At 44.1% G+C, this 12,016-nt stretch overlaps 1 protein-coding gene across 2 annotated transcripts in view; it reads right to left on the bottom strand.

Annotated features, from left to right (window-relative positions):
- FNDC3B (fibronectin type III domain containing 3B) overlaps window positions 1-12,016 on the bottom strand; it is a 296,429-nt gene that overhangs the window by 151,628 nt on the left and 132,785 nt on the right. For both annotated transcript variants that reach the window (XM_063442678.1, XM_063442679.1), the window contains exon 4: window positions 694-770. In XM_063442678.1, the coding sequence (XP_063298748.1) occupies window positions 694-770 (77 nt within the window). The remainder of the gene's footprint in view (window positions 1-693; window positions 771-12,016) is intronic.

Raw genomic sequence — 12,016 nt, 5'->3', positions numbered from 1 at the left:
AGGAGGAACCAAGAAGTAATTGAGTATTCATAGTCAATAACAGCCCATCAATTATTTGGCATATCTCATCAAGCCCTTCAAATCACGGTTTCATAGAATACAGAGTTCACAACTGGCAAGTAGCTTCATTCATGCACTTTATATAAGGGATGCCCTGGTTGCCTGCCATGCAGGGATGTCTGTCATCATGGACACCTTGAAAAGACCCTCTGCTCTCCTCCCATAGCAACCATAGTGCATGCGCTGTGGTTACTATGGAAGCTTCCTAGCCGGCGGTAGTCGCACTGGCTAAGGAGTATATGAAAGGAGTCACATGACATCACTTTGTTCTTATGTTAATGGTGATATTTGCTCTGCTTGGGGATGCTTCCCAAGCAGGGCAAATCAAAGAAGACTTTGGAAGGAGCTGAGGCAGAGCGGAGGACGCCCAGGGGGTGGGTGTTAAACGAAGAGTAACACCCATGCAGCAGCGCTGGAACAAAGGAAACATGATTAAATCTTTTTATTTTACAATGAATACACCATATATCTTCATGGTATATGATGTATTCAATGTGTATAGGAGCAATTTCAGGTAAGTTGTTTTCTTCATGGGCTCACTTTAAATCTCACATGGTAAAAAAAAGACAAAAACCTTTCTTTATTTTCCCAGACAGCTCTTTCAATGTCAGCTGCAACGCCATAAATGAATACCTGTGAGATGTAACCAGGTGGTACGTGTATTGGTGGAATAGATCCATTAGGAGACATCATGGGGACCTCTGCGGGACCTTCAAAAAAAAATAAAAAAAACACATTAGATAGCAATAATCATAGCAACAAAAAAATTATTTTCAAATGCACTTCTATACAATAATTTACAAAAAAAAGTTTCTTTATAAATCATGGCTTTTCCTGTTAATCAAAACCGAAATTTAAGGATTAACTCATTATTAATTTATTCATTATTAATTGTAATGAACTCAAAACCAAATGGTTAAATTAAAGCTAAAACAAGCAAGTTGTTGAAGATTTTTAACCTATTTACCTATTTTAGCCTAAATGTTGAATTTGGTTTTAAATTTGTTTCTACAGTATTTAGGATTTATGTGAATTGATAATCAAGTTGCTAAATTGTTTCTTTAAAACATGAGTTCAGAAATTTGTTATGTTTGGGGGTTGATCTCTCATCTTTTTAGGGATGTTAAGTGACACTTACAGGGTTATCTACTAAAGCAAGCATTGTCAGGAATTCAAAGTAAATTTTTAGTTTGATGCCAAAGTTGCTAAACTGACTTAGATAATTTTTACAGTTCGGCTATATTAGCCGTAAAAGGAATACTGCAGTGATAGGAATACAAAACTGTATTCCTAACACTATAGAGTCTCACAGTGACCTCCACTCACTCCCTTCCCCGATGGCAAATAAAGGGTTACATAACCCTTTTTATACTACTGATTCCCGCACTGAAGTCCCTCGGCGCTGAGTCAGGCACCTTCTCTGCCACATCAACCGATGGAGGGACCTTATGAGCATGTGCAGCTAGCACATGTAATTAGAGGCAGTCTTAACACTGCAATGTAAACATTGCTATTTATCTAAAACTGCATTGTTTTACATCACAGGGTTAAGGGAACAAGGACACTGCACTCAGACCACCTCAGTGAGATGAAGTGGTCTGGGTGTCTATAGTATCCCTTTAAGTTTGAAATTCACCTTGGATTCACTTTGAATTCTAGTCAATTCTCACTTTAGAGAACAATCCTGTTAGTTTTTAATGCACCACAACTCACTGTTCAGTGTATAAACCCCCTAAAGATTCACAGACTGATCTGTAAGTAGATAACAGGACAGAACCATAATTAGATGTGTTTCAGACTAGGTAGATGAATGATACTGTGTACGAATCTATCTAAAATCATCTAAAGACCACTAAACGGCAGACTTCTGAAGAGGCGAAATCTAATGTAATATATTTTGTCTCATTGTCTTAAAACAGTGTCTCAAATATTTACACAAGATATAAATCAAGAGAAGCCCTTTAGACTAAATAGACCTAAGAATTCCCTCCATGTCATGGAGACATTATGCTAAAATGAAAATAAACTCTGTGCACAGAAAATGAAAAGAATCAAATATTACGCCTATATTAATAGTGGGGGTAAAAAGCAGGCATTGTGATAAAAATATAATTTGTTTTGCTTTTACTTATATGTTGAGAAGGCTTTCAGTATTTACTGCAGAGCGTAGGATGTGGAGGTTTGAATTTAAAAGGTCACTTTTTGAAATGGTGAATTTTAATACCGACTGACATTAGAGAAAGGCCGAAATGTTGCTGTATTCATCACTGTGTTAACAAGAATGCTGTTTATATAATGCTGCCAGGGTAAGGTTACAGTTAGGAGGGGGTTGGCAATGTTAAGGCGGAGTTTACGGTTAGAGCAGCGGTTCCCAAATTGGGTGCTTCTGTGCCAGGCAGGGGAGGGAGGGAGGGAGTGAGAGAGGACCCAGGGAAGCTCTAACCTGCAGCTCTAACGGGTTCTCCTCTCGCGAGCTTGGAGTGTGGCCACGGTTGCCACAGCAACGCTCCAAGTCTTGCGAGAGTGAACTCTAGCAGCTCCTAAGGCTGCTAGAGTTAACTCTCACCACTTGGACCACAAGGGCTTCTCCACCGGACCACCAGGGATTGCCTTGTACTGTCCCCCCTCCCAGTCAAAGGTAAGAAGTGAGGGGGATATGAAAATGTATATATTTTTTAATAAAACAAATAAAAGTATATATTTATTAATCTCCTCTCCCTCATACACACACTCCCTCCCCCATAAACATACATTGCCCCTCCATACACACACACACTGCCCCCATACACATACATTGCCCCTCCATATACACAAACTGTACCCCTCACACACTGCCCCATACACATACATTGCCCCTCCATACACACAACCTGTACCCCTCACAAACTGCCCCTGTACACATACATTGACCCTCTATACACACATACTGTACCCCTCACACACTGCCCCCCGTACACACACGCACACACACTGCCCACCATACACACATACTTCCCCCCATATACATACATTGCCCCTCCATATACACACATGCCTCCCATACATGTACATTGACCCTCCATACACACTGTACCCCTCACACACACTGCCCACCATACATACATACATTGCCCCTCCACACAAACATACTTTACCCCATATACATACATTGCCCCTCCATATACACACATGCCTCCCATACATGTACATTGACCCTCCATACACACTGTACCCCTCACACACACTGCCCACCATACATACATACATTGCCCCTCCATACACACACACTGCCCCCCATACACACACACACACACACTGTACCTCTCACACACACAATGTACCCCTCACACACATACTGTTCCCCCCATACACACACTGCCCCCATACACACACTCCACCCCATACACACATACTGTACCCCTCACACATACTGCCCCCAATACACATACTGTGCCCCTCACACACACTACCTCCCATACACACACTGCCCCACACACACTGAACCCATCACACACACTGTACTCCTCACACACTGCTCCCTGTACACACACTGCCCCTCATACAAACACACTGCCCCCCCCCATACACACACACTGTACCCCTTACAAACACTGCCCCCATACACACATACACTACATCCTTCACAAACACAATACACTCCCGTACACACACTGTACCCCTCAAACACACACACATACATTGCACTCCTCACACACACATACTACTGCACCTATCCCCTACGACAGCCCCTATCCCGGCAGACCCTAGGTGAGTTGTCAAACTGTCCTTAAAGTTTGACTACTTATCCTGGGAGGGCACCACGGCACTCCTGGCACCATAATCACTACTATGCCGCAGCACTGTACATGTATACAACCAAGATAATTTTTTACTAGGGGCGCCTTGGAAAATATTGAAATATTAAGGGCGCCTTGAACCTAAAAAGTTTGGGACCACTGGGTTAGAGGTTATTTAGTGTTAGGGGCACTTATGATTTGAATAATTGGATTCTCAAACATATATAAAAAAATATGCAAGTTCTCTACATGCCACGCTTATGTTTATCAATCTATGAAAATCACGCTTGTGAGAGCTATTGTGGCTATACAAGCACTGTTGTAATCTTATGCACTTCAAAAATAAAAAAAATTAATAATAAAAAATAATTGGATTCTCATCATAAGTGCCCCTCAATTTGAAAGTGTTTCAATTTTAAAGTCAATTTGAAAGTATGTTTCTTCTATCCCTAAAAAAAAAACCTAATCCAAAACACTCAAACATCTGTGCCCCACAAAATAAATAAAATCAGCAACATACGCTACTGAAAGCACCCAACTTGCTTTTTACGAACATCATAACTAAGAGATAATGTTGTAATTGTTGTACAATTAAGGAGACAAAAAATGTGCGAAAAATGTTCAAGCAATGTAAAAAATGTCAAAATCAGTCTCTTCTACCACATGACAGAAAATTAAGATGGCTGCTCCTAGAGAGCAAGCAATAGCTTCTGCTTATACTAACAGGGTTATTTACTAAAGTGAGAATTGTCAGCAATGTGAATTTCAAGCTTAAGGCCAAAGTAGCCAAAAAATTCACATTGGATTCTTGGAAATTCTCACTTTCTCTGTGCTGGAACTTCCAGCTCTAAGTGGAGGAGGTGACCACCACCTGCTGTCAAACCGTTAACAAATGGCTTAATGACTTAAATTTGGGGGGCCTGCAGGGCTCTTCAGGCACCGTAACCACTAGAGCCGAGGTAGGCAGCCTTCGGCACTCAAGATGTTGTGGACTACATCCCCCATAATGCTCTTACACTCATATTGCTGGCAAAGCATCATGAGAGGTGTAGTCCAAAACATCTGCAGTGCCGAAGATTGCCTATGCCTGCACTAGAGTATATGTTGTGTTTCTTATTTAAGAAATGTTGTACGTGTAGTGATCTCAGCTATATATCAAGAAAAGGCAACTTTTATGTCATATATCTTAGTTGCATGTTCATCTATATTGTGATGTAATTCCAGTAAAATACAAGTTTAGCAGGCTAAGATTGCCACAAGGCATATGTATGTATATGTGTTTGTAGTATCAGTTGGTTAATTACACGTAGCTAAGATACTGTCATCACTGTACTGACCAGGTGCAGGAATGTAAGAACTGGAATTACGCGTCCCTCTCCTTTGTATCAGATGAGCCACGTGGTTAGACCGGATGGATGAGTTTAGACTCTATTCATTAAATAGGTTAAGGGTATGTGTGGGTGTAGTTAATTGTGGGAGGAGCTACAGTGCTATATAAGGAATGTACTCTATGTATTCAGTACTCAGACTTTGCTGTATTTTGGTGACGCTAGTCCCTCTGAGTCCCGATCGGTGATCCAATAAAGAATCTCTTCCTTCCTGAAGAAACCTGTGTCCATCTCTCTGTGCTTGGCTTCCGTCAGTTTCTCCGGTATCATTTGGTGCATTGGCCGGGAAGCTCATCGTTCAACGGTAGCTGAGAGGCAGAGGCGTGAGACGGTCTATCTTTGCCCACGTTCTCTACGGCTGCACCCCTGAACTTCTGCGTGGACCTCCCTTCGTCTCGGCGCCACTGGTCTGTTGTCCAGGAGATCATCGGCCTCTACGTGAGAAGTGCTGGGGTGTCCCCGTCGATGAGTGTGAACTCAGGTTCAGGAACGAGGAGGTAAGACAACTGCTGTTTTAGACGGCAGGACCCACTAGGGGTATACCGATTGTGCGGTAGGCCCAAAGGGGTTTTGAATCTGTGTATCTGCCCCCTCTGTCGGAGGGAAGGAGCGAAGGCGCACCGCTCGATCGAACGCTCTTTAGTCAGACCGTTTGATTTGGTTAGTCAGGCGGGGTCCTGGTGTAAATAGCCCTAGCCGGACACCGGTGTCTTGTCTAGACTAGCGTTCTAGGGTGTATATTACGTTCGCTAGGTCGGAGGGACCGGGAGACTAAGCGGCGCCTGTGTAAATTCGGTTCGCTAGTTCTCATCCTATCTGGGCTAAGTGGGAAGGCGTGTAAATTTGGAACCCACTAGACTTTTGATAGTACGACTAAGAGGCGCCTGTGTAAATTCGGTTCTCTAGCTCGTTGTATAGTGCGACTAAGAGGCGTCTGTGTAAATTCGGTTCTCTAGCTCGCTATATATGTGGTGATTGGGCAGTGTGGCTAACCAAAACGGGTGTATATAGTTTTAGGTAGTCCATTCAAGGTACTGGCCAATAGTTTAGTTGGGAATTGTAAATGTGTTAACGATTGTTTTAGTAAAGTGTATATCTTGTTAGATAGCGCGAGCTCAGCCGTCTAGCGAGAGTGTTAATAGTGTGTTGCTGTATTATAGTGCACGGTACCATAACCCTGTATATTTACTGACATTATATAATAAGTACTAATCATTGTCGTCCATTGCATGTTTAACACCATAACCACTAATAATTGTATTGTGACCTTAACTTGTGCTTTGACCTATGCTAACCGTACTGTAACCGCTATTTGTAAAAGACGATGTTACTGGGGTGTGTTATAGACGGGTAATTCGTATATAGAGAATTATAGCGTGGGTGACTGTATAGTTACGCCAAAGGGCATAATATTGATTATATAGTGACTGGTGTAACAGCTGTGTGTGTACGGGAATTCCCTGAGTGTTTATTGTTATTGTGTACGTTTCACTTGGTAACCGTACCACGTGGTGCTGTTGCCAGAGGAAACGGGTGTGACTGTTGAATAGTACGCGTGTATAGTATTCGTTGTCGACGACGTTCCATTGTTAAGTATGGGTGCGTCGCAGTCAACGATTCCGGATCCCTTAGGATGTATGGTTAAGAATTTTAAAAAGGGATTCAAAGTTTGTGATTTTGGGGTAAAGATGTCTCCTGTACGTTTGGTCACTTTGTGTACTAGGGAGTGGCCTACTTTGGTTGCGGCATGGCCGCCACGTGGCAGTTTGGATCTAACTCTGGTACAGCGCTTACACGTGGCTGTATCAGGTAGGCCTGAACTTTACGGCCAGTTTCCTTATATTGACTGTTGGAGACAGGCCGTAAATGACTCGCCAAAATGGCTCCAGACATGCCACGAGGAGCAGTGTCGCCTCATGGTAGCTAGGACTTGCTCGTCCACTAGGACTGGTGTTAGGCCCATTTTGGACACGCCCCCTGAGTCCGAGATCCCTTTGCCGCCCCCTTACTTTCCGTTAAGAAGAAGTGACGCAAACGCAGGAAGTCCTGCACCCCTCCCCTCATTACCCTCATCCACTTCCGCTTCCTCCTCCAGTACAGGATCCACCCCCCCTCGTACTAAATCTCCCCTTCCGGAACCAGAATCCACCCCCATTAGAAACGAATATCCTGATTTGGCGCCACTTCAGACTTCCGGTCAAGCTTCATCTAGCTCGGCTCGAAGTGTTTTATTTACGACCTTTTCCCAAAACCGACCTCCCACATCCCCATACCCTATCTCTCCCCGACCGGAACCCATGACTGACGCCTCTCTACGTAGCCCCATCCAAACCCGACAGTTGACTGGTGCCCAACAATTAAAGCACTATCAGATGCCTCTTCGTCTGAATCCCGGGTCAGCTTATATCGATGCCGCAGGTCAAATGGCACACGCTGACCCAGTCTTCGTATATGTCCCATTTACCACAACCGATCTTTTAAACTGGAAGACCCATAATTCCTCGTATACTGAGAAACCACAAGCTATGACTGATCTGTTCACCTCAATAGTACAGACGCATAATCCGACATGGGCTGATTGCCAGCAGTTACTAATGACTTTATTTAACAATGAGGAAAGGACAAGAATAAATCAAGCAGCCATTAAAGCATTAGAGGATAGAGCCCGTGCTTTGAACCAAGCCAATCCAGCAGCATGGGCCGCGACACACTATCCCAACACCGATCCCGATTGGAACGTAAATGGTGCTGATATGGTTCAACTCAGAGCCTATAGAGACGCTATAATTGCTGGCATGAAAGCCGGAGGAAAGAAAGCCATTAACATGTCGAAGACAGTTGAGGTGATCCAGAAAAGCGATGAAGCGCCCAGTGTCTTTTATGACCGATTATTGGAGGCATACCGCTTGTATACCCCCTTTAATCCGGAAGACGCAGACAATTCCCGAATGGTTAACTCCGCCTTTGTCAGCCAAGCATACGGAGATATTAAGCGCAAGCTACAAAAGTTAGAAGGGTTTGCAGGTATGTCCATCACCCAACTAATGGAGGTAGCAAATAAGGTCTATATGAACAGGGATACAGAAAGTAAGAAAGAGGAAGAGCGCAAGATGCGTAAAAAGGCTGATATGCTAGCGGTAGCGATCGCAGGCGTAGATAAACGGGGCCCAGATAGAGGCAATAATAGATGGAGTAGGGAGCCTTTGAGTAGGGATCAATGCGCGTATTGCAAGGAAGAAGGGCATTGGAGGAACGAATGTCCGCAAAGAGAGCAGTACGAGAGAGACCAACCCAGGGCAGGCTACGGAAACTTTAGAGGTAGAGCGAGAGGTAGAGGAGGCCCCGGAGGGAGTAATGGTTATAGAGGGAGTAATGGGAACAGAGGAAGTGTTAGGGAAGACAGGTATATTCCAGCAGCGCAAAGGTCCCGCGATAGAGAAGGTAGGGACTTTGTAGGATTGGCTGACACTGTCATGGAGGACTATTGATACCGACCGGGCTCCATCCCCCTTGGTCGAGCGGAGCCTATGGTCGATGTATCAATAGGGGGGAAAAGGAGTGCGTTCATGATCGACACTGGTGCTGAACATTCAGTGGTGACTAATCTAGTTGCTCCTCCATCTGGAAGGACTATTACTGTGATAGGAGCAACTGGAAGAAGTGCTGAAAAACCGGTTCTTAAAAGTCGACTCTGTACATTGGGAGGCCACGTAGTAAAACACCAATTCCTTTATATGCCTGAATGTCCAGTCCAATTGCTGGGACGTGATATGCTATCAAAATTACAAGCGCAGATTACGTTCCTACCAAATGGAACAACATCCTTAAAGTTTAATGGACCTTCAGGTATTATGACTTTATCCGTACCAAAGGAAGAAGAGTGGCGACTTTATACAGTGTTGACTAGCCAAAACCCTAGGAGTGATGAGACATTGTTTAACATACCAGGAGTTTGGGCAGAGAACAACCCACCAGGACTGGCCCGCAATATTCCACCAATAAAAATTGAACTGAAACATGGGGTTTATCCAGTGAGCCTAAGACAATATCACATTCCGCAGAAGGCTAAGAAGAACATCCAATCCTATCTGGATAAGTTCATACGGTATGGTATCCTAAAATTCTGTACTTCCCCCTGGAACACCCCATTGCTGCCTGTTCAAAAGCCCGGTACAGATGAGTATCGACCTGTACAGGACTTAAGAGCAGTCAATGATGCGGTTGTTAGCATACATCCAGTTGTACCCAATCCATATAACCTGCTTGCTTTAATTCCGGGCGGGGCTACTTACTTCACAGTCTTAGATCTCAAAGATGCCTTCTTTTGCCTCCGAATTGCCGCAGAAAGCCAATGTATTTTCGCTTTCCAATGGGAGAACGCTGTAACGGGCTCAAAACGCCAAATGACTTGGACAAGACTGCCCCAAGGGTTTAAAAATTCACCTACCCTATTTGGTTCAGCTCTAAGTCAAGATCTACTGGATTTCGAGTCTATCCCAGGAGAATGTGTATTGTTACAATATGTAGATGACTTGTTGATAGCAGCAGTTACAAAAGAAAAATGTCAGCAAGCAACGCACGATCTACTACATATTCTCTGGAAGGCAGGATACAAGGTGTCCAGGAAGAAGGCTCAGTTGTGTTTGCCAACTGTCAAGTATCTGGGATTCCATATTTCTGAAGGTCAAAGGATTATGGGGCCAGAGAGAAAAGAAGCTGTCTGCCAAATACCAATACCCAAGAATAGAAGACAAGTGCGAGAATTCTTGGGGGCAGCAGGCTTCTGTAGGATATGGATTCCCAGCTATGCGATACTAGCAAAACCTCTGTACGCAGCTATCAAAGGTACAGAGCACGACCCCTTCCTATGGACCCAAGAACAGCAAACGGCATTTGAAGATGTGAAGAAGGCTTTGATGAGTGCCCCAGCATTAGGTCTACCTGATCACACACGACCATTCTACTTATATGTACACGAGCAAAGAAGAATGGCTGTGGGAGTATTGACACAGTACTTGGGATCATGGCAAAGACCTGTTGCCTACATGTCTAAGCAACTGGATGCAGTGGCCAGCGGACTTCCACCTTGTCTAAGAGCCGTAGCTGCAGCCGCCCTGCTAGTAGCTGAAGCCGATAAACTCACTCTGGGTCAAGAACTTTATGTACGAGTCCCACATGCAGTACAGACGTTGTTGGATTACAAAGGAAATCATTGGTTTAGTAACAGCCGTATGACCAAGTATCAAGCAATGTTGTGTGAAAACCCAAGAGTGCATTTAGAGACTGTAAACACCTTAAATCCAGCTACCCTTTTGCCGCAACCTACTGAAAGTCAACATGATTGTTTGGAAGTAATGGATGAAGTATTTTCAAGTAGACCAGATCTTCGTGATTTTCCCATCCAGAACCCCGATGTTCAATATTACACCGACGGCAGTAGTTATGTGAAAGAAGGGATCCGCTATGCAGGATATGCAGTGACAACAATAGACAAGGTGATAGAAGCTCGGCCACTGGCGAAAGGAACATCAGCACAAAAGGCAGAATTAATAGCACTAACACGAGCGTTACAATTGGCTGAAGGTTTAAGAGTAAATATCTATACGGACTCTAAGTATGCGTTTTTAACCACTCATGCCCACGGAGCTTTGTATAAAGAAAGAGGACTACTGAATTCAGAAGGCAAAGAAATCAAGTACGCAGCTGAAATCCTACAACTATTGGAAGCAGTGTGGGAGCCGAAAGAAGTCGGTATCATACATTGTCGAGCGCATCTGAGAGGAGATGGTGATGTAACCAAGGGAAATCGGATGGCAGATAGTGCAGCTAAGCGTGCTGCTGAATCAGGAAGACAGGAGTATGTGGGGCATATAGCTGCTCTTATACCAACTCCACTGTCCCAATGGACTCCAGTTTATACAGCTCAAGAAGAGGAGTGGTTAAAGACTGAACCGGGAAAGTATTTGGAGAACAAGTGGTATCAGCTAGAAGATGGAAGAATAGTCATACCAGCATCACTAGCGGTAGAAATTGTCCAAAATTATCACAACGGGACACATTCTGGGAGAGACAGTACTGAAGAATCTCTCAGGAAACATTTCTACATACCAAGATTGTCCAACTTGACTCAGGCCATTGTACGCAGATGTGTAACGTGTGCTAAAAATAATGCAAGACAAGGACCAGTAAAGCCACCAGGAGTCCAGTTTATGGGGGGACTCCCCATGTCCGATCTACAAATAGACTTTACAGTAATGCCTAAATCGGGTGGACATCGTTACCTGTTGGTAATTGTGTGCACCTATTCAGGCTGGGTAGAAGCATGTCCTACTCGTACAGAGAAAGCAGGAGAAGTTGTAAGATTCCTGCTACGAGAAATAATACCCCGATATGGACTACCCTGTTCTATAGGATCGGACAATGGTCCAGCTTTTGTTCATCAGTGCCTACAACAACTGACTCATATGCTTGGTATAAAGTGGAGGCTTCATACTGCATATAGACCCCAGAGTTCTGGTAAGGTAGAGAGAATGAATAGAACTATAAAGAACCAGTTGGCTAAAATGTGTCAGGAAACCCAACTTAAGTGGAACGTTCTCTTACCCATAGCTTTATTGCGAATCCGCAGTACCCCTACCAGAAGGATGGGCCTCTCTCCTTTTGAAATCATGTATGGGCGACCACCTCCCGTACTTGGTAACTTAAGGGGGGACTTGAGTCAGTTGGGAGAAGGAATTACCCGGCAGCAGGTTGTAGAGTTGGGTAAGACTATGGAGGAGGTACAGAAATGGG

The sequence above is a fragment of the Pelobates fuscus genome, chromosome 2, assembly GCF_036172605.1.
Source record: "Pelobates fuscus isolate aPelFus1 chromosome 2, aPelFus1.pri, whole genome shotgun sequence".
In the NCBI taxonomy this organism is placed as follows: Eukaryota; Metazoa; Chordata; class Amphibia; order Anura; family Pelobatidae; genus Pelobates; species Pelobates fuscus.
This window is presented reverse-complemented; position numbering and strand designations above follow the sequence as displayed.